At 44.5% G+C, this 22586-nt stretch overlaps 2 protein-coding genes across 9 annotated transcripts in view; both read right to left on the bottom strand.

The window, feature by feature from the left end:
- Positions 1–1083: 1083 nt before the first annotated feature.
- LOC115028616 (SE-cephalotoxin-like) lies at positions 1084–2721 on the bottom strand. Its single transcript, XM_029462499.1, has one exon. The coding sequence runs from the start codon at positions 2719–2721 to the stop codon at positions 1084–1086; it is 1638 nt and encodes a 545-aa protein (XP_029318359.1).
- A 4735-nt stretch (positions 2722–7456) lies between these two features.
- kmt2e (lysine (K)-specific methyltransferase 2E) overlaps positions 7457–22586 on the bottom strand; it is a 28785-nt gene continuing 13655 nt past the window's right edge. Inside the window, exons 3-26 of one of the 8 annotated variants that reach the window (XM_029461869.1) lie at positions 22020–22134; positions 21040–21269; positions 20755–20894; positions 19782–19963; positions 19634–19672; positions 19319–19519; positions 19091–19221; positions 18863–18980; positions 18611–18720; positions 18268–18520; positions 17115–17213; positions 14644–14715; positions 14485–14529; positions 13869–14054; positions 13401–13727; positions 12898–13197; positions 12151–12301; positions 11847–12076; positions 11699–11755; positions 10999–11538; positions 10186–10454; positions 9988–10067; positions 9746–9825; positions 7457–9658 (exon numbers count right to left, since the gene is read on the bottom strand). In XM_029461869.1, the coding sequence (XP_029317729.1) occupies positions 8546–9658; positions 9746–9825; positions 9988–10067; positions 10186–10454; positions 10999–11538; positions 11699–11755; positions 11847–12076; positions 12151–12301; positions 12898–13197; positions 13401–13727; positions 13869–14054; positions 14485–14529; positions 14644–14715; positions 17115–17213; positions 18268–18520; positions 18611–18720; positions 18863–18980; positions 19091–19221; positions 19319–19519; positions 19634–19672; positions 19782–19963; positions 20755–20894; positions 21040–21269; positions 22020–22134 (5068 nt within the window). In that variant the 3' untranslated portion in view covers positions 7457–8545. The remainder of the gene's footprint in view (positions 9659–9745; positions 9826–9987; positions 10068–10185; positions 10455–10998; positions 11539–11698; positions 11756–11846; positions 12077–12150; positions 12302–12897; positions 13198–13400; positions 13728–13868; positions 14055–14484; positions 14530–14643; positions 14716–17114; positions 17214–18267; positions 18521–18610; positions 18721–18862; positions 18981–19090; positions 19222–19318; positions 19520–19633; positions 19673–19781; positions 19964–20754; positions 20895–21039; positions 21270–22019; positions 22135–22586) is intronic. The other 7 variants (XM_029461871.1, XM_029461870.1, XM_029461872.1 and 4 more) reach the window with 7 other exon arrangements.

The following is a 22586-nucleotide window of genomic DNA, read 5'->3' as shown; positions in this document are numbered from 1 at the left end:
TGTATATATATATAGATATATCATATTTATATATATATCATATTTATATATAGATATCATATTTATATATAGATAAATATATCATATATATATAGATAAATATATATATATTATTATTATTATATATTATTATTATATATTATTATATATTATTATTATTATATTATATATTATTATTATTATTATATATATTATTATTATTATTATATTATAACATATATATATTTATATATATATTACGATGAATACTTTTCCTGTTGAAATTTAAGGGTAATACTGATTAATATTATTTATTAAAACCTGAATGTATCACAATGAGTTTGGATATGTTTTAAATAGTAAATTATAACAGTATAATTATAACATTATTATTTACTTACTGTATAATCTAGATAGCTTGAATATGTTTTACATTTATTATTAGTTTTTAGCATATTTAGCAGGATGTATTTGGCTTGATTATTTTTAAAACAGTGTTCTGTCATCTGCAAATTGGTTAATTACGATAAAATGATTTCCACGTAACATTCAGTGTCATTCTTCTTTTCACTTCCTGTAAGTAGTTGAGCTGTTCAGATGTCAGGAAGCAGAACTAGCTGAAGTTTTTCAACACTCTGAAGCTTCAACAACGACAAAACAAAAACTTCTTAATCCCTTTTATTTCCAGATCAATAAAGAAATGTTTACACAAGTTCAAGTTGAAACCTGGTTGGTCCAACAGGTGAACTCATCGTACAATTATTATATTTGTTCTTAGACGTACAAGCAAAACTCAGCAGATGCTCTCGACATTGATTCACAGATTCTTGACAAAAAGTTTTAAACAGTTTTGATTTTTACGTGTGTGATCAAACTTTATGAGAATGTTTGACAAGTCAGTGAATTTTCTTTTTATCTGACAGCATAAAACACTTCTTACATAATTAAAATCCTACACTCTGTTTACTTTGGTGCCCTCTGGTGGTAGCATCAAGCGCTCCTGCTGTGAAACTTGTTGGGACTGAAGACCTTCCTCTGTAGATTTGACTTGTTCTTGTTCCATCATTTCTTCCTTCATTGTTGTCGTCCGTCTGTAGATATCTGCTACTGCCTGGGACATCTGGCATTGATGGTGTCGAGGATCTCCTGCAGTTTAGCCCCCATCGTCTTCAGTTTCCCTTGTGTGGTGACGATACTGGTCACAGGGTAGAGAGCATTCATCTCCTGCACCACCGACATGTCCTTCTTCTGCTCACATGTGTCACCGTAGTACCCGTTCCGACACTCACACAGAAAATCATTGGAGTCCAGCAGCGTCTTGCACGTTCCTCCGTTACTACACGTCCTGCCAGATACGCAGTTGGGCGACTTCTTGGAGCGGTAGACGGAAATCTTTCTTGTGTACGACCCCCACCAACAGTCATATTCGCGAAAGGGTTCTGGGACCTGAACAAAGTCGCTCCCATAGGCAGCAAGGGTCGCTGTAGCGTAATCTTTAAATTTTAAAGGAAATATATCTCCAGTAGTAGAATGTTCATTAATGTAGTTATACACAAAGGTACCTAGTCGTTCCTTAACGTCACACACTTTGTCTTTAAAGCATTCATCGGCTACTCTGATCAAATCATATTCATGGTGGTCTGCTGCTCTCCGAGTGGGGCCCACTGCGACCGTGACCTTGTCCACCGAGACCTCAGTCAGATCATATCGGATATAATTGGTATCCTCATCGTTGTTGAACACCACCACCACCCAGTCGTACCAGTCGTACTTCTTATCCAGAGCCTTTTTCACCTCACCAGCTAAGGCTGTTTTGTCGTTAGTACCGAGTGCTTTGGTGATCTCCTTAATGTCCTCCTTCATGTACCACTCACTGTTTTTCAGGCAGGAGTCCACAGCTGACATCTGAGCTGCGTAGACGTTATTTAACATCTTGGCGTGTTCGGCTTCTTTGTCTCCTGATTTAAAACCAATCAGTTTCCAGTAGACCTCGTTGAGCACCATCCCCTTCCATAGCAAGGTACTGAAATAGATGTTAAACTTGACGATCTCTTTAATGTCACATTTAAACTTCTTTGTCAGCAGTTGGTTGATGTTTCCACTGAGAGACGTGCTCTCCACCGTCAGGTAATGGTAGAGGTTGGCCACACTGGCCTCAGTTGCTGTGTATTCATAGTAGTTTGTGAATATCTCTACCAGTCGGAGTTTATCCTCTCCACTCTCCACCGACCGACCGTTCACACGAAGCTCATCGAACTTCTTCCAAGCGTTGAGGATGCGGACCTCATCTTGAGAGTAGACGCTGGCGTAGTTGAACCATTCCACGTCTGTTGCCAGGTTGGAGATATGGATGGAGAGCGAGTCCAGCTTCCTGTTCACTTCAGAAAACCCTTTCTGCAACTCCTCCATCACCGGGTCATGTTGAGGGATGAAGATCAAGATCACGTTGATGAGGGAGAAGACCGCACCAAGTCCGCCGGGAGCCAAGCTGGCAAATTTTCCGAGTTTCTGAAGTACATCTTTCACCTTCAAAATGTCGTGGGTGAAGGACACGGAGTCTTTTATCAGTTCGAAGGTCTCTTTGAATTTCTCTCTGTTCTCAAAAGCCTGATCCCTCTTCACCCTGTGGGGGGGTGAGAGGTCGGAGGAGGTGGGGTCATGTGACCGAGCTGAGGAGGTCGTCCAGTAGAGAAGGATCAACGAAGCCAACAGCATCGAGGCAGACCGCCGAGGGAACGCCATGACTGCAACACGGGCAAAAGGATTTAGTACATTAGATAATAATCTAAATGTTGTGCATTCAATAACCAAAAATAACTCGAGGTCTAAAAACGTTTGCCATATTATGTCCATATATTATATTACATATTCCTGTAATGTGCTAACACTATATTAAACTCAATTAATAGATGGTAGTTAATTAAACTACAGTAAATAGTAAATAATTAATGTTTACTAATTATTAGTGATACTATAATTTGTGATTTTTTCATTACATTGTGTAATATAAAAATTATTATTTGATATATTATTTATTGTATCATAGTTATCAGCTATTATAACTATGATTATTATTTTATAAATTATTTATTGTATCATAGCTGATAAGTCGATAACAATTACATTAATAAACTAATATTTATGAACAGTATTGTGGATCATATTACATTTTATATTCTGTATTAAATATTTCTTAATGATCTATAAACATAGATGGATATTTGTAACACTTTGTTAATGGTTAATAATCGGTTTGTAATATATATTCTATATATATATATATAGTTATAACTTTGCATCTCATGATTATAATACCTTGTTAAATTGTTGAATAGTTTGTAAAGTATTCTACAATAAATATTTAGAAAGATACTCGTTACTTTTTAAATCACGTTTCATATTGATTTGTTGTTTCAGTGACTTTATACAATATATCTGGAATACATTTCTATTTAATATAATTAAGCCTCTCTGTAAAATATATATTTTAGTATATAGAATAGTTTAGTCAGATTTTTGGTATAAAGATAACATACAATTTAATCATAACTATTAACATTTTATACAATATTATAAATATGATGATGTAGGAGAAGAAGTACCTGTTCAGTAGCTGCTGCAGGAATCAGAAGCTGTTCTTCTGAAACGTGAGCAGTTTCTTTATATTGACATTTTATTTGGCACTTTGATCTGCTGAAAACGTCAACGGCCCCTCGGTGGTTCCACCTGGTTCCATCACTTTCACAATCTATACTTACAGGAGTCCTCTGACCCGGTTGTGTAATATTAATATTTGGCCAAATAGCCTTTAATACGGCCTTCGGAGGCCGCAGCCACTGAATTGAGACACAGCTAACGTGTTATCTTTGATCAGGATCTGTCGTTTAACTCCCACATAAAACAAATCTCAAGGACTGCCTTCTTTCATCTAACATCGCAAACATAACGTCCTGTCTCAAAATGATGCAGAAAAACTAGTCCATGCTTTGTTACTACAAGGCTGCAACTCATTGTTATCAGGTCGTCCCAAAAAGTCGCTTAAGACTCTTCAGTTGATCCAAAATGCAGCGGCACGTGTATTGACAAGAACAAGGAAACGGGATCATATTACTCCTGTATTAGCTGCTCTGCACTGGCTCCCGGTAAAATACAGAATAGAATTCAAAATCCTTCTCCTGACTTACAAATCAATTAATGGTCAGGCTCCAGCATATCTTAAGGATCTCATAGTACCTTATAAATCAACTCGAGCAGGGGTCACTAACAGGACGCCGACCTATACGGACTCAGGCCCAGACACTGAGCAGATATTTACTGTCGAGGTCAGGGGTGTCAAACTCAAATACACAGTGGGCCAAAATAAATAAATCGATACAAGTCTAGGGTTCAATGTTTATTGCAAAACTTATTGAAATTAACTTATTGAACCTGGAACTAACAAAGCTTAAGTTATTGCCTATAAAAACAACATTAAATATTAAATAAATGAAAAATCAGTTGCATACATTTCTATCTGCAGCTTTTCCAGAGTAATTTCTAATGAAAACATTTTTCCAGACGCCAACAACAGCCTAAATTTCCCTCGGGATGAATAAAGTATCCATCCATCCATCCATCTAAAAAATAATTTCCTTCAAAGAAAAACCAAACATGCCCTGTGGTAGCAAGAACAAAGTGCAAAAAGGAAACACATTAAAGCTCAGTTTGCTGCTCTGTGATGCACACTAGTCTAAGCCAGATACCTGGCATCTCATCTTGGATGCAAGTTCATTAATGTTCATTAACTCTGAGCTGAGGAAATCCTGAGGATTGAGTGAAGGTGTTCATCAGTAAGACGAGTCCTGTGTGATATTATTGTTTAACAGTTGTTCACACAGGTATGTGCTGCCAAACATAGAGAGCATTTGAGCAGCTTGGGTACGCAGCTGGGGCATTGTGTCCGGGATGAAACGTGGAAACTGTGCAGCGCCCACAGAGTCATACGTCACTACATTGGAGTCCCGCCCCTGAAGCTGCAGGTTGAGCGCATTGAGATGGCTCGTGATGTCACACAGAAACTTTTGATCTCGGAGCTCTGTTGCGTCTTTCGCTTTACTTTCCATGAACTGACAGATTTCGTCACGCAACTCGAAACATCTTTTCAGTATTTTTCCTTGGCCTAGCTATCGCACCTCTGTGTGACAGGGCAAGTCACCATATTCTGAACCCAACTCCTCCAGAAAAGACTTGAACTGGTGATGATTTAAACCTTTGGCTCTTATGAAGTTCACTGCTTTGCCACACAACGTTTCCTGGTGTATGATGCAGTGATAAGTTGTCAGCTCACCTGTGGCGTTTTCCTCCTGAATCCTGCCCACCAATCCACTCTTTTGACCGCACATCGCGGGCGCTCCATCTGTTGTCAGTCCCACAAGTTTATCCCAAGGCAGCCTCATATCATTTACACATCTGGATACCTCTTCAAATAGATTTGAGTCCACTGAAAAATGGATAGCTGGAGGCATCCCAGTAGCACAGGCGTCCCATATACAAAGGCTGAGTCCTTGCCACAGCGGCCACTGGTTCGAGTCTGAACTGTGGTCATCTGCTCTATGTCGTTCCCCTTCTCTCTCTCTCCCCCTTTCACAATCTGCACTTCACTATCATAAAGGCATGAAAAGCCCAAAAATATAACTTTAAAAAAAAAGAAAATGGACAGCTGGGCAGTATCAGAAGTGTTTTCCCTTTACATTTGCGAACATATACTCTGCCTCCCACCTGCCTTGAAAACCCTTGTTTTCAAAGTCCACCTTTCGTTTAGCCATTTTTTGAGTAGAGGGATAGCTGAAAGTTGACAGCTGCTGATGAAAGAGTGGGAGTGGCAAGGGCTCGCGCTTTCGGGTCCTCAATTGACGCGCCAACGCAGTGGCAGTGCATTGTGGGATTAGTAGTATTAGTGGTGCGTGCAATATACCGGCGGGCCAGTTCTAATATTAATTAGATATTATCCTGCGGGCAAAAGATAATTCCATCCGACCCGCGGGCCTTGAGTTTGACATATGTGGTCTAGCTCATATGCATAAAAACCTTGACTGTTCAGCCTAAGTTCCAAAATGTAAACAGACACCAAATAAGAACAACAAAGACAGAGCGCCTTGTTCCAGCCCAAAGCTTGACCGTCCAAAGACAGAACACCTCCCTAGGGAGGCGCCCAGGTGGCACCCTTACTAGATGCCCGAACCACCTCAACTGGCTCCTTTCAACACAAAGGAGCAGCGGCTCTACTCCGAGTCTCTCACGGGTGGCTGAGCTTCTCACCCCATCTCTAAGGGAGACGCCACCCGTCTGAGAAAACCCATTTTGGCCGCTTGTACCCGTGATCTCGTTCTTTACTCATGCTATACTATGACTTTAATCATGATACTTTTCGACTTTTTGTTGTGTATTTTGACGTACTATAGGCCTACCATGACTTTTTTCATATATTTATATCTATAAAATTCCATCCATCATCTACCTCTTATCCTTGGTCGGGTCACGGGGGCAGCAGCTCCAGTAGGGAACCCCAAACGTCCCTTTTCTGGGCCACATTTGTAAACAGTAATACAGTAGTTCAATAGTGAAGAGTACCTCGGTTACTGCAATAGATGAAGAGTGATTCATGTAACAGGTTGCTTTATGAGGTGGGTGGATGTGACAGTATATACATTTCATACAGCAGGGCTTATATTAATATTTATATAGTGACGATATTAACATAATAAAAACAGTATTTAAACTGTGAAAGATATCATTTACAGGTACAGTCGTGTTAGAGGGTTATTGGCACTTTGTGACTGATAAGTGTTCAGAGTGACAGCATGTGGGAAGAAACTATCTGGTCGTTTTGGCGTACAGTGTTTCGGGGAGCATTTGAAACACGTTGCGTCTAGGGTGTGATGTTTCCTGACACTGGAGGAGTATGAATCCTGAATGGAGGTCAGGGTGGCCCCAATGATTTCTATCTACAGTCCTGACAGTTCGTCGTCTGTTCTCGTCATGTTTGGTGGCCGATCCAAACCAACCCAGTGATGGTCGTGCAGAGAACACACACTGGATTGTTGCAGTACTGAACTGGCACGGTCACTCGTCACATGAGGCCGATGACCAGTTTCAGGAGCTTATCAGACAGATATGCTGAGCTGCAGTCGTTGGTGCAGACTAGGGAGAAGAGCAGTGATATAGTATACCATGTACTTTATTAGTAAGACTTAAATGTCTGTCATGTTAAACCTATTTCAATTTCTTACCTATGTTATTAAAATGATTCCTTTTACCCTTTTCTGCACGTTGCTCATCGTTACCAATTCTTTCAAGTCACACGGACATGAACACCTTTTAACATTTTCTTCCTGACATGTCTTTGAGCAACAACAGAAGACTTGGGACTTGGTCAGTGTGGAAGACTGGCAGCTGAGACAACGGCACACCTTTTCTTAGAGACACATGACACGACAAGTTGTATAAAACTGTCATTACAGTGATTTATTATAATGAACCATGAAAATAGCCAACCAGTGCAGTGTCTGTGAGTCTCTCCCCTCCGCACAAACATACACTCACACACAAATAATAAAAAAAAGACAAAGTTGAAGAGTCCAGAGAGGGAAAAATAATAATGCTAGTCACAGAAACATTCAGCTTTGCCAAGAAGAGCGTTTATATTTACAATCATATTTCAAAAAAATGGGATGGGAGCGAATTGTACAAGCATAGAAAAGAAAAGAAGCAAATATTTACAACCTGTTCCTGGTGAAAGCTGGAGTAACCTCCTATACATTAAATTACACTTTCTACAAATAACCATCGATATTCAAAAATAAACCGCTAAAGTTCTACCTGTGGGCGAGACAACTCTGCCTACCTCAGAAGACTACAAGCACTCGTTACAAGAAATCACACACACGTTCCTCCTTTAAGCAGCCATACTCTTTCACACCCTATAACACACACACACACACACACACACACACACACACACACAGCCTCCTGGGTGGCGACGCAGGCTCCCAGAAATGGGTTTTTCTGAATCTGCAGCGGTGAACAGATATTTGTTGTTAGACAGAGTAATAAAAAAAATAATTGTGTTTTTTTCTCTATACAAAAAGCTTTCTCTTTGCTATAATGAGCCACTAGATTAAAACAAATAAATGGTGTAGAGAGCCGACAACAGACGAGAGAGAGAAGTGGAAGAAAAAGGAATAACTGACAAAGGAGGGGGGGGGGGGGTATAGGCTGGAATGTCCATCGATAAACAAAGTGCGGGACCTTACAACGGGAGTCCAAACAAGACACAGAACCGAGAGTTTTCTCCATCACAGGAAGGATATATAAAAACAAACTGAGGCCAGAGAGAGGGCGATGAGCACCGGGGGGGGGATCGCCAGATCACCAATCTTCATTTTTATACAGTTTGTCGTGAAGATTGTTTCATTGTCCTTTTTTCTAAAATTTTCTGTCCTTGTTTCTTTTGTTAAAAAGTATCCTTTTATCCCACAATCAGCTGTTTCTCCCACTGGCCACGTGTTCAGGTACATAGAAAACATATCTACAGCTTATGATACACGCCCCTCTCAGGCTGAGTTCTCAGGGGCTGCCAGGGGCCGACAGCAGGGAGGGCGGTCAGTGCCACCCTGTGCTCAGGTACCCCGAGCTGTGGAAGGGGGTCGAGGACGCTGGAGCTCCACGAGTCCCAGAAGGCATCTGGGAGGCAGCGGCCTGGGCCTGGCCTTGTTGAGTCTGTTGGGGAGGGGGAGGGGGAGGAGGAGGTGGAGACAGTCCTGTCTGCTGAAGGGGGTACGTTGATGGGGGGACTGAAGGGTTGGCGGTGGCGCCTGGGTGCAGCAACGTGGGCTGAAAAGCCCCCAAGTTCTGAAAGTGGTGGGACTGCATCGAGGCGTTGGTCGAGGGGGCGGGGGGAGGCGGAGGAGGAGGCGGAGGAGGGGTGAGCGATAGCAGGGTGCTGCCAGCGGGAGGCTGCTGCTGTTGCTGGGAAGTCTGGCCCTGCGGGGGAGGAGGTGGAGGAGGGGCGGCGGTCAGCATGAGCTGCTGGATGGGAGATGGCTGCAGGTTGACATGCAGCAGGGTGGGGCCGGGCATCGGGTGCGGGGGTGGAGGAGGAGGTGGCGGTGGAGCGGCTGTGCTCTGATAGTGCACACTGTGGGGAAGAGTCTGCATCAGGGGCTGAGAGCCAGGAGGGTAAGGGGGTGTGACGGCAGGTTTGAACCCGGGGAAAGGTCCAGCAGCTGAGGCGCTCTGAGTAGGAAAATATGCTGTGGAGGCCTGGTGGTGCTGGTGGAGGAGGGGGAGGTGGTGGTGGAGCACTCTGTGCGTTATACTGGGGGAAAGGAGCAGGGACAGTCTGAGCCTGCGGCTGGGGTTGGTTCTGAGGCTGAGCAGAGAACAGCGCCCTCTGGCTGCGGTAGGGAGAGCCCTGAGGCTGAGGCTTGGGAGAGTGGAGGAGGGAGGGCCCAGGGTAGTGGACAGGAGAGGAAGGTAACGGAGTGGGATGCAGCTTCGTGGGGGTCAGAGGAGCCGGCTTAGGTGCTGCAGGCTTGCTCGGTGGCTGGGTGGTCGGATTTGGCGTCCGAGGCTGACTGTCAGCGTCTTCCTCCTTTGCTGGCCGACTGGGAGGCTGGACAAGAGGACCAGGAGAGCAGGGCTGCGAGGGCAGAGAGAGAAAGTCAGACAGTTGTTGATAACTGGAAAGATCTGGAGTCAGATCTCCATGTGGGTAGGGTCGACTCACTGTGTGGGTTGGGGTCTTTTGAAGACTTGGAGATGGGCAATCTCTCTGAGCAGGTGCATCTTCACCTTCTGCCTCACCATCTAAAAATAAATAGTATTACAAAACAATTAAGATGCTTCCATTCTTCATGCTAAGCTAAGCCGTATCTATTCTCATCTAACTCTCACCAGGAAAGCAAATAAGCTTTATCCCAAAGAACTGTCAAAACGTATAACGTAGAAGATTGAGGTGGTTATTCTCACCCGTGTCTTTGTCTTTGCTGAGCAGCAGAGCTCTGTGGTAGCTGCGTTCTCTCGCCTGCTCAACAGAAGTGGACGACGTCCTAAAAAACAGATACAAACATTGGGATGATCAAAATCTAATTCCCAGCAGTCCCAACGTGAGTGCTGCAGTGCATACCGGAGAGACTACAATACACTACATAAGCTCAGTTTACATACCACTGTCCCTCTCCTCCTTCCTGCTCTCCTTTCTCCCCAGGCGCCTCGGGCTCCTCACTTGTCTGGGGTTCCTTTACAGTGGGGGTGGGGGTGGTGCAGGGAGGTGTGGGAGCAGGGGGTGGTGGAGGAGGTTCACTGGTGGTCTCTATTGCAACAGGGAAGGCGTCCACGGTCAAAGGTGGCATGGTGGAAACAGGAGAGTTGCACTCGGTCTTGGAGCCGCTGCGGCGAGCTTCGCGCTGACGTTTCCTGTATTCTAGCAGGGAAACCTGCGAAGGTGAAGAACCAGAAGCTCAATGTCATTAATGAACAAAGAGCACGTCTTATGTTAAACCAGTAGAGGGCGGCATTTTGAGAGTTACTGACACAAAGAGCATTGTGAGACGATACATCTCTTGAGATCATTAAATGCACACGAGACACTCAGTCAGTGTCCCTGTACTCATCACCTTATGGAAGCTAATACTGATTTTATCATTCATTTCACTCATTATATATTGCATCCTCTCTTAACATACACAATTCATAGTTTACACTGTAATTTGTCCCAACAGATTTTTTTTAAATGAAGTAAATATAATATATATATATATATATATATATATAATATATAAATACAGATTAGCTGATAATGAAAGTAATTGTTAGTTGCAGCCCGTTGCATCTTAATGTATCTGCAGTATCTTAATGTATCTGATGTATCTGCAGTATCTTAATGTATCTGATGTATCTGCAGTATCTATTCTATCCTCCAGCTGCTTTTTACCTCTTAATCCTTGAACAAGTTAGTAAAATGTTATTCACACGACTTACCTTTTTCTTCTGTGGGGGGTTCTGCGCTGACCCTCCTCCTTCACCATCCCCGTTGAGTGAGCGTGAGAAGCCGAGTGAGCTTCCCTCCTCAGAGCAGGGGTAAAAGAGCGGTCCCTGGGCTTCACTGAAGGGGGCCTGAGAGACAACCAACGACCCTGTCCCTGCTGCGGCCCCTGCTGCAGCCCCAGCTGCAGCCTCAGGCCTGAAGGGAGCTACCAGAGGCTCCAGGGTGTGTGAGGGGGTAAGGTCCCTTAAGTTTGAGTTGACTGGAGAGAAGTTCAGGCCAGCTGGTCCAGTAGGGACTCTCTCTGGGCTTTTTATCCAGCCAGGAAAAGAGGAAGCACATGTTTCTGCAGATGAGGAAGCCTCACTACTGGCCTCTACAACCACACCATCCGCCCTGTCCTCTCCACAGTCCACAGGCTCCGCAGCTGGAGGCTGTGGGCTCTCAGGAACCGACAGCTTGACTTCTGCCGGGAGTCCGTCTGTACTGGGAGTCCTGACAGAGGGAGAGGAAACCAACGAAGGAGGACGATCGGCCTAGGAAAGGGAGGAAGGAATCAACAGCTGTCAGTGGCCAGCCATAATAAAAGGAATTGCATGTAATCAAAAATGTAAACTACTAATCAAGTTGTTGACCTGATCAACAATTAAATCCAACAACCATTGAACCCTAACCGAACAATATGCATGGTCTCACCTCTTGCACACTGGGTTTCCGGCTGACCTCTGGAGAACTTTCTACTGAGGAATCACTCTGTAACAAGAACAGACTTAGTCACTCCAGTTCTTTTCCTCATGTAAACAAATGTGCCACCTCCATGGGGTTTCTGTAGAGACAGCCTTACCTCCTGAAGGACATTAAGTGTCTGTGTTGGGGGGGTGGTGGGCAGGGGCTCTGTACTTGGCTCCTCTGTTCGGGGACGCGGTGGGGTAGCCAGTAAGATGGGGGTTGCGGGTGTCTCCGGTTGGTCTACCCTGGTGGGCGTGGCACAAGGGGAGCCGTAGGGCGTCGAGCTCTCGGACATGCAGGCATCCAACGGACTCAACCGCCGCTTTTTCAAGGGTGTGGGCAACTCTGTAGGAAGAAGTATGGCGTGAGCTTTAGCATTTTGAAATGTGGGTGCAGCAGACCGAGTGCTGGCTACATACCTGGTAGTAAGCAGGTGCCATTGTAAGGTAGGGGGCTGTCAGAGTCTCCATTAATGGAGGGGCTGAGAGGACCCTCACAGGGCATGAGGAGGCTCGGTCGTCTGGCCGGGCTGGTGGAGCCCTCCTCCTCTAGAGCCTGCTTCAACCATCGCTGTAAGAAAGAGTAGAGGTTCAGCAGATGTGACGTTTCAGGAGAGGCTCGGTGAATGGAAGTGAAACATATTACATTAGTTATCAATAGAATAGCCTAAATGTGTGTGATTTCATTAGAGATAGAAGTTAATAAATACTTTAGGACAGACCTCATCATTGTTATGCATTTGGTGTAGTCTGAAGTTATATCAAACACCACTAAGTACAGCATCTCGGCTCAATTGTTGAATGTCTTAAACAACTTAATCATGATCACATTGGCATCCAGGAATTGAGCAAAACTTAGTGAGGATATGGGGTTGCCTTTTCCCTAGCTTTGTCTGAGGGAGGCCCACAGTCTCAGACCCCTGACTTAAATAAAGCAGCTGAAGACTGACAGTGTCTCTGGATAATAGTGACATTTCCTTCATGTTTAACACGCTGGAAAACGTTTAACACAGCCATAGAGACAAAGCTAACGATGTACAGAAAGGCAGTTTCAACTGAATGATTTCTAATCTAAGGACAGATCAATACGACTTTCCAAAACTGGCTGAATATACATTCTTTCCATTGGTATCAACGCCAAATGGGAATATTTGTAAAGCTCTGTACCTTCTTGCAGGAGCCAGTGGTTGGCGGTGTTTCAGGCAGTTCTCTGGAACGCCGTCTCCCAGTGGGGACTCCAGGAGTCGTGGGGCTGCGGTTAGCCAGAAATGGAGACGAGAAGCGGACATAGTGTTTGGGCGTGCTGTAGACCTGCGGAGAGCACGCCATGCCTGGTAGAGCATTTAGCTGCGTGGCAAGTACTTCAGGGTCGCTGCTTATTCTCAGCGGCCTCTCTGGGGCCGGCTCTGGGATTCGTACTACAGCACAGTCCTGCAGCTTCTCTCCCACCCACTCACTCACAAAGTGCTGTTGAAAAGATTACATGACAATCTGTAGGGTTTCCCAGACATTCAACGTGTTTGATGTGACGTGCATGTTCGCCAAAACAAATAACCTCATTTATTAAACCAATTTTCATGTAAGATCAAAGACCGAAATATAAACAAAACACTCATAAGTGTCCAACACGACACAGTCGCTCAGTAATGGTGACAGTGCTGTGGCCGCACCTTTTTAGTTTTGAAGTTCTTGCTCCCCATGCGGTGTCTGTCAGGTGCAGGTGAGCTGCTGTGTGGAGGGCTGCTGTCCGGTGCTTCGGCAGGGAGGGCCTCTGGCTCTGGCGCACTGGGCATCTCTCCTTCTTGGGCTTCGTTGGACAGAGGCTCCAAAGACTCAGTCGGAGAGCCAGGGGCCAAGTCAGAACAGGTGCTGATGGTGCGAGCTCGCCGGCGCTGTTGGCCAATGTGCGTGCGGTTCCTCGAGAAACTTTTCCTGTTCCTCGAGCTTTTGACCTTGGCCGGCTTTAAGCCTGGCTCCTCTTTCACCTCCAGAAGTGGCTGTGAGAAAGACAAGAGTATTTAAATCAATTCTAATGATGCAAAGCTAAGAATGCACCCACTGCTCCCATTTTGTCCTTTGTAGTTTGATGTATATCACCGTTACAAAACAAGAGGGATTTTGTGTCTCCATGCTCTCACCTGCATGACCGCTGGAGAATCTGCCATCTCCGGTGTGGCTGGAGGCTCCTCCTTGATGTCGCTGCGGCCCCCGACCTCCGGCTTAACGCCGCCGATTCTTTCCAGGGCCTGCTCTCTACGTTTCTCTCGCTTCTCCATTCGGGCAAAGGCTTGCAGGATTGCCTCCATCTTCCTTTCTTCTCGTGTCTGCAGAGAGATAGGCGTGGGGTTCGGAGGAGGTGAAGAGGGAGCAGAGACATTAATCCATAAAGTACTACTCTCCCACAGAGCCCCAGAGGTAGCGATACAAAGCTGATCTAGCTGTGCAGAGTGCAGAGTGAAAGAAAGGTGTAAAAGTGACCCCTCGCTTTCACAATAAAAGAAACGAAAAGGGAGAAAGGTTCAGGCAGGAGCAACAGAAAAATGGATGTAAATGTACACGTACTATAGCGCTTTTCTACCTTAACGGACAAAGAGCTTTACAATTAAACCCTGACAAACCAGGAGGTTGCATGTCTAATGTGTTCCTATATGCATGTTTGTGCCACAAATAAGCCCAGCTCTACCTCCACCAAAAAACCCCCAAACAAAGAGCTCCACCTTCAGTCAGAACACCCCTTTGAAAAGATACTCATACCACGAAACATACATATTGCTGAGAGGTCAGGCTGAAGACAGGTGTCTGTAAAGACGGGACAGTTAGTACGCTTGTAAGTCAGTCACCTCTGGGAGATTTGGGGGTGGGGAGGCTGGAAGATGGGTAGAGTAGTGTTGGCTATGAATGGGTCAAGTTTACCTCCTTGTGTTTCAGTCCCTTCCAGCTGGAAGCCGCCCCGACAGGGAGATGGGACTGCTCCGCTGGGTTGGCCTGAATGTTCAATAAAGAGATAGCCATGTTTAGAAGAGACATGTCCCCCCTAAACAAGGCTTCACAGACACTGGACAGGGCTAGGCTAGTGCTCCCTGTACCTCTGGTGGAACAAAATAGGCCTGTGTCAGGTACTGTAGGTGTTGGACTTTGTAATATCCTACTACAGAAGATACTGATAACTATGTGGCTACTTCAGGAATGCATTAATGAAACCACAACACTGCCAAATAACTTATTCCTAACATCTAGGCTAGGGGTATTTTATCAAATAGCTGATGATTTTAAATGTTTGCCGTTCACACCTGCCACACCACTTGAAGGGTTTCCATCCTTATAACAAACTCTCTATTATATCACAGTACAAGCTCTTCAAACTGTGCGCTTTTGGGCTGTCAGAAGAAATTTGACACTTGTGAGGGAAATATGGTAAAATCGTTGGTCTTCAATCCAAAACGTTGGTCCTAGATCACGCTCTGAGACACGTCCTACTTGCAGCTTTGGAGACCAAACACACCTGCGGAAAGAATTCTGACCGAAATTTAGCACCAAATTCTCACAATGTGAAGACCCACCAACCAATCAGAGAAATACACGGGCCAGTGCAACATTTTCTAAGCACCGTTTTTAAAAACAGTTTAGGAAAAAAGAACAAAACAACATGTGCACATGGGACTCTGGCAAAAAAAAAAAATGGCCAAAGGTTTCGCTGCAAAAAAACACATGTGCAGCAATCACCTAAAAACAATGGGCGGTGGTGCAGTGGTTAGCACTGTCGCGCCTCTCAGCAGCCTCACACTGGGTTCGAACCTACGAACCTGGGGCCTTTTCTGTGCGTTCTCCTTGTGCCTGCGTGGGTTTAATTTGGTTAATCTCTATTAATTCTGTCCAAAAAAATATAGCTTTTTGATACATATCGCTAAAAAAATATTTCTGTACACTGGTACCAGCTGCTCTCTCTCTCTCTCTCACACACACACACACACACACACACACACACACACAGTATTTCCAAACAGCACTCCCGCTGTTATCTCAGTCAACCAAAACCGGTCGCGGAAGCGCTGCACTTGCCATGTTTAATGAGCTAACGCAATAACAAAACACGCTAATTATTATATTCAACCAGAGCGAATGAGACAGCCCTGTGAGTGAGAGCTTTGGGGGCACTGCAGCGGTGTGTGTGTGTGTGTTTTTACTTGAATATTCGTGATCCTGAATATCATATCGGCCGTAATGGTGCAGCCCTACGACACCGGCAAACCAGGATGACTTTTCAAACAATGGGGGCTTTTTCTTAAGTAGGCAAAATATCATGCCAACACACAACAGCGTCATCTCCCACGCACCTTGTCGCGCCATAGATTTACAAACACCCACATGCATCTACTACGCTTTGTGATCGGCAGGTTGGGAACGCACACTTCTTTGATCAAATCAAACGTATCTATATAGCCCAATATCATAATATTTGACCCAGCGACAGAGCTCTCTCTTGGGCCACATTTCATCGAAACCAACCTATTGGATCTCCCAAAGTCAACATGGCCCTGGCAACAAGGCTCTACCCTCTGCATCCCCCCCCCCCTCTCCCTCTCTTCAACTATCTATCCCTCTCTGGCTGATTAGCAGAACTGTATGTTGGCCACAGATGAGTCAGCACTTTACACCTTGGGTCCACCATGTGAAATGAAGCTGACTGCGGGGTAATTTTGCGGCGTGTGTGCGTTTGTGTGTAGTGTACCACGCTCGCCTGTGTGGACGTGCGTTTGATCCCATCTCTCAGGGACATAAGGCTGTTTGGCACGGAAAAAAAGAGCGGTTGAACGAGTAATTGGCCATTTCAAAACTTCTAGCCACAATGAAGGTGAGAGGAGAGCTTTACTCAAACTATAAATGCACACTGGGGGGCAGTTTCAGCTTGCATGATGACACAACATACTGGTTTGTTCCCGCTGACAGGAGATGGTGTTGTAAACAGGCATGTGGCACTGGAGGCATATTCATTTTCTAATACGCTGGAGAAAAAATAAAAGCAACAAATGCGGAAAATAAATGTCACTGACAGACAAGCACAACGCCTCAGTACTGTGAAGAAGAGGGAAGACCAAGCTGCAGGAGGGATGAACAAAAACAACTAGGACTGAGCAAAACAACAACAGGGGCATTGACAGAGAGCACTAGCAGTAGATAAGTGATGAAGAGGAGGGTAGTTTAATGGAAGGGAGGTAGAGGACAGCTTCTATCCAAGCCCCAGCCCCCATAGCAGACACATAGTTAGGTCCACACCACAGAGCAACAGGGGACAGTCTTATTTTTGCTTTTTCTGCTGGGTGGCTGCATGGCAAAAAAAATGAAAGAAGAAAAAAAGGTGTAGCCCCCTAGCTTGGCACACTTACCATCTTCCTCCTCCTCTCTGCAATCTGCTCCTCTGATTCCATCTCTACTTCATTGCTAACGGAGGTTTTGTCTTCTAGATCCTCATATAACTCAGGATCCTGTAAGAGGAGGGGAGAGGGGGGTATGGCGCTTTATCATAGCTGATCAGTGAGTCTGGCTACAGACTAAAGGGAGACAGGTAAGAGTGAAGGAGAGGGGGGGAGGGAGGGAGGGAGGGAGGGAAGGAAGGAAGGAAGGGGTCGGGGGAGCAATCTGAAATATAAGGGGGAAGTAACTCTGCTTGTTTGTAGTCAGTCTGTGCACAAAACACACATGCTCAGAAGTTAGCTTTGGTCTTACACTGTGGTTCATACATGAAGGTTACTGCATCTGAAACATCACACTAACTGTTCTGCTGTACCAGCAGCTGACATACTCTGCCCTGTCGTCACTGTGAACATATAGCTGTAATAGCGATGACTTTTAGACATGTTATCTCCTCTGTTGGGACATCTCATCTCACCTTACAGCTGTTACAACTTTGGGATGTCTTAACCAGTCTCCCCTTCTATAACTTAAGCTATGTGAGAACACTGGACTCATTTTTAAATGATCAAGCACCACATATCCAAATAGACTGACACTAAAAACATCTCTCTGATTTCAAGCTGCTGAATTAACCCAATTTTTTTTTAGGAATTTAGCTTCGTCATGGCAAGTGAAAGTGTATTTTCTGGAACTACAACAGACACGAAATGCAGTTGCTGTTAACACTTCCAAGAGAAACGCCATTCTCTGAGAGTGTTGCACAAAAGGGTAAAACACTGCAACACATCTCTGCCAGACCAGTAGCACAAAAGTGCAATAAATCTGAACTATGTCGTCAAAAATATTAGTTGGGGGGGGGGGGCAGAGTTGAATGCATAAAGGGATGATGGGGAAAAAGAGGGAACCTACGAGGATGTAAAGTGACTAATAATGAAAAACATGCAAAAAAACATGTAACAAAAGATCAAACTCAATTGCATGCATGGAACACGAGGGTAATGCATATTAACCAAAAATATGCTATAGTAAACAAAGTCTAAACATTCAACATGTGAGCAGTAAAGTGTTAAAGAAGGATGAGAGTGGGTGCATTGAGTGTGCACTTCATAAAAAGTGTAATCTTGCCTGGTTGTTAGAGATGGAGAGGCGAAGAGGAGAGAGTTTCCTCTGTTTGCCGTCGCATACGCTCTTGCTCTTCCCCTCGCCGTCCAAACCCATATTCTGGTTCTGGCCCAGGTCGTCCCGGACCGTCTCCTTGTCCTTGCGACTCCCTCGGCGCCGGCCTCCAGAGCCCATGTTCTCTGTGGGTTCTAGGTTGTGCTTCAGCACCGGGCACTCCTGGTTCCCCTTCACACAGGCACAGTCCACCTTGTATTTACTACAAGAGAAGAGGAAGAAACACAAAATATAACGTTATAAGGAGAAATGCTACCGGTGGTTCTTCATGCTACCTGCCAAGTTCACTCACCAGCTGCCATAGTCATAATCAAAACCAATGGTGATCTCTGTGCCTTTGGTGATGGGCCTCAAGGAGTAGATGTATAAATGCAGCATGCCATCCTCAATGACGTGCCGCACCTGCGGGAGGTTAAGCAAAGCATTAGTGAAGGACTAAGCCTTTATGAATACAGAGAGCAATACAATATTATAACTATATCTAAAAAGGGCTGACTTCATTAAAATAGGTTTAACTTTAGTCGTTTTTGGGACGTTTACTTACTTCAGAATTGGGCGTGCAAGAGCGGCGGATGAAGCGCGCCTCATTACCGAAGCTGCGAGCGTCCACACACATCTCCAGTCCGTCAAATTTAGAATAAAATAACACAAAGGGGTACGGCCTAAAAAAGGAAAAAGCATGAACGTTTATAGTTGACATAAACGCAGCACACTGTAGTGAAGTACAATGCGTAGCTATCCAGAAGAGAAGAGAAGAGACAAGCATCCTGACCTCTTGAAGAAGTATCCGTTGGCCTCAAACTGCTGACGAAGCATGAACTTTCCCCTGTACTCGATGATGAGGGAGTCTGGGGCCAAGTCTCGCACCGCCTTGAGGATCTTCTTGTTCTTCTGAACTTGACTCTGGAATAGAGACGGATATGAGTACAGGCTGTACGACACATTACACTAAAAGATTTTAAGGGTGAGTTTGGACATCTGACTTTAAACAGGGTTATACCTCCACAGGCGGTTTGAAAGAGGCGGGGTGCGTGTTGTACGCCAGGCTCTTGCCGTCGCCTTGCTCTTTAACACGCAACAGGACCTGGACGTCCTCACTGTACTGATTGCTGCTGGCCTCCTCGTAGCGCTCCATCCACGTCTTGATCTTGTTCTCCCACAGAGACGGGTGCTCTGTCGGCTCCTGCTCTGGAGCTGCACCCTGAGAGAGAGAGAGAGAGAGAGAGAGAGAGACGTACAGCCGTTAGTACAAATGGTTAATGTTTGTGACAGAAGACTACACAATACTCCACTCAGTGGATTCCTGTGAGTTTACCTTTACTCTGGAGGATTTTCTGGACCCTTCTCGGAAGGCCTGCCAGAGGAGTAAAGGAATTGAAACTTTAATGTTAATTGATGTTCAAGAATATTATACATAATGCGCTTTGACTGGGTTCATTATGAATTCATTAGTCAAACCTGACCTTCTTAGCTCGGGCAGAGGATGCTGGAGGCTCTTTATCGCCACTCTTTTTGCGTTTTTTATCAGTCTGCTTATTGCCAAGGCGCCCAGTGGTGAGGGTGATGGTGGTAGGCGTGTGTTGGAAGGTCGAGTAGAGCTCTAAGGGCACCTCATCTCCACTCTCTGTAGCACTGGTGTCCCCGTCTGAATAAGCAAACAAATATTAGTTATTAGGAGGGAGTGCTGAACAAAGCTTTAAAAAGCTACAGCTGCTGCAGGCAATAATGGATGAGGTATGTTACGGCACAGAATTTAAAAAGGAGTTTTCTTCTTGTCCAGCAGGTGTCAGTGTGTCCCATGCTCAGGCTGACCTGCAGGGGGAGGAGGCTGCAGCCTGTCATAATCTGCTCCATTCACTAACAATCTGGCCATTTACAGCAGCAAGGAGGCCAGTAAAAGCAAAACTAAAAGATCTACCCAGGAGCTCTCATAGAAAGGTTCTAACACCTCATAACTACAGTGTTCGTAGAGCTTTAACAGGAAAATCCAAGCTCTTTTAAGGTACCTAAAGCAAAGATGTCCAGACTTGTTTAGCCTTTATCATCCAAGTTGTTACTATAAATGCAAATATAGTTATATAGTTATAGCAATCAATGTAGATCGTCACTTTAACAGCTGTTCATATTAACTTTGATCATAATTATTTAGTGCTTTAATGCTCCACATCTGGTGCAAGGAGACAACAAACACATATTAAGACGGGATCATTTCATTTAAAACATCTTTTGGTTTACACGAGTGCTTGTGTAGATGAAGTATCAGAATATGTTGAGAAACCAAAAAGGATTTTATAAAGTTAATTTGAATTTAGAGATATTTCAAACCTTTTAAACACAAAGGTTAAAATGAAAAGACCGTGTACGAACCGCTACTTCTTTTTAAACATTAAGGTGGTGACTAGGGCCGACGTATCCATCTGTGTAGTGCTTGCTTACCAGACAAACATTCTCGTTTCCTGGTCTGCAGCAGGATGGCCCTCTCTCTATCCAGGTGTCGTGGTTGGCAGCGTTCACACAGGTAGGTCTCAGGAATGTTCTGCCTGTCGATGCCCATGCAGTCTATATGCTGCCAGGCACTAAAAAAATAAATCAAATAAAAATCAGAGCAGAAAGAGTTTTAAGCATCGTGTGACGTCGCTTCATGTTAAAGATAAATTAGGACCACAAGAGGAACATACGTCTGAATCATCAACTAGTTAAGATCATGGAAAAGATTCTTACCTGCACTTGTCACAGCAGATCATATAGCCGTCATCATGGGTGAAGCCACAGATGCAGCGGGTGATGTCGGCCCCGTAGCTGCCATCCTCTGAGGTGCTGAGCGTCGTGCCCCTGGATGCTTCGTCCTGGCCCCCTGGAACAAACAACCCCCCCTCTCCTTGTCGGATCAACATGGAGGGGGGAGGGGAGGCCGGTGGAGTGGGTGGGGGCCGCGCCCCATAGTTATGGTCCTGATGGAAGGATGGAAGATCGAGTGTCATGTCGTGTAGGTAAATTACAGTTTAGTGATGATTCACAACATGTGGAGCATGGGCCCTTTTGTGAGGATGAATAAAACTTCAATCCTGAAGGTGTCCAAATATTAAAGACGGCTGATGCCCAGGCATATGGGAAAGGACTGTAACTACTAATCATTTTTATTATAGATATAATCTGCTAGTTATTATTTTTTTTGATCAAACATCCGAATATAGTAAAAAAACTACCCGCCACAATTTCCTAAAGTTCAAGTTCATGTCATCAAATGCCTCGTTTTAACCCGAACAACAGTTCAAAAACAGAAATGATTAAATTGACTAAAATCTAAGATAAGAAAAAGCAAGTTAATAAGTTAATAAGTTAGTGTTGGAGATCTTGTGTTATTATAATAAATAGAATTGTTTCCCTTTTATTTTTTTGTAGATTATTCTTCCTGTCTTGATATTTGTTTGCTTATATGTAATAGCAATCATGCTTTACAATAAAAACATTTTGAAAGAGTCGATTCATTTTCACACCAACCGTTGCAGCTCTACTTTCCTATATCACTAATATTGAGAGAGCCAGTTAGTCATGTTGCACTCAATGATTGCCAGAGAGGGAGGGATCAAGGTGTGTAGATTATTCGTAGAAGGGTGAGAAGGGAAGAACCGTGTGTGTGTGTGTGTGTGTGTGTGTGTGTGTGTGTGTGTGTGTGTGTGTGTGTGTGTGTGTGTACTCACGGCGTAAGGCAGGCCAATGTAACTGTGGGAATGGTGGGAACTGCTGCTGTAGATCTGATGTGGGTAGCTGGACTTTTCCACCACCACAGGGCTGGCCTCCACCGATTCTGGTCTGCTGAGCAGCAACACAAACAAAGAGCACACATTATTGTACACTGAAAAACTCAGATAACAAGGTTACACGGAGTAATTGTTTCCCTCAAATAGTGTGAGGAAGTGTGTGTGCGTCAGTAAGCTTAGCAGGGAAGCAGGGTAGCTGGTGACAGAAGTAGAAAGTACATTTACTAAAGAGCTTTACTCAAGCATTTCCATTTTATGCTATTGTAAACTTCTACTGCACTTCTTCACAGGTGTAAACATTTATTTTTTACTTTTCAAATCATTGCATTTATCCGAAACAGTGCTTTTGCATTTGTTGGCTGAAATAAATTGTGTTAATTCTTTTTCACTTAGGATTTTGAATGCAGCGGTATTTTTTACATGAATATATTGGTACTTTCATGCAAGTAAAGGATCTAAATAGTTCTTCCACCACTGATTGTGCCTGCTGTCGTGCCACGTTGGCAG

Source organism: Cottoperca gobio, chromosome 23 (genome assembly GCF_900634415.1).
Source record: "Cottoperca gobio chromosome 23, fCotGob3.1, whole genome shotgun sequence".
NCBI classification, from domain to species: domain Eukaryota; kingdom Metazoa; phylum Chordata; class Actinopteri; order Perciformes; family Bovichtidae; genus Cottoperca; species Cottoperca gobio.
The sequence above is the reverse complement of the archived record's forward strand: the minus strand, read 5'-3'. Positions and strand labels throughout refer to the sequence as shown.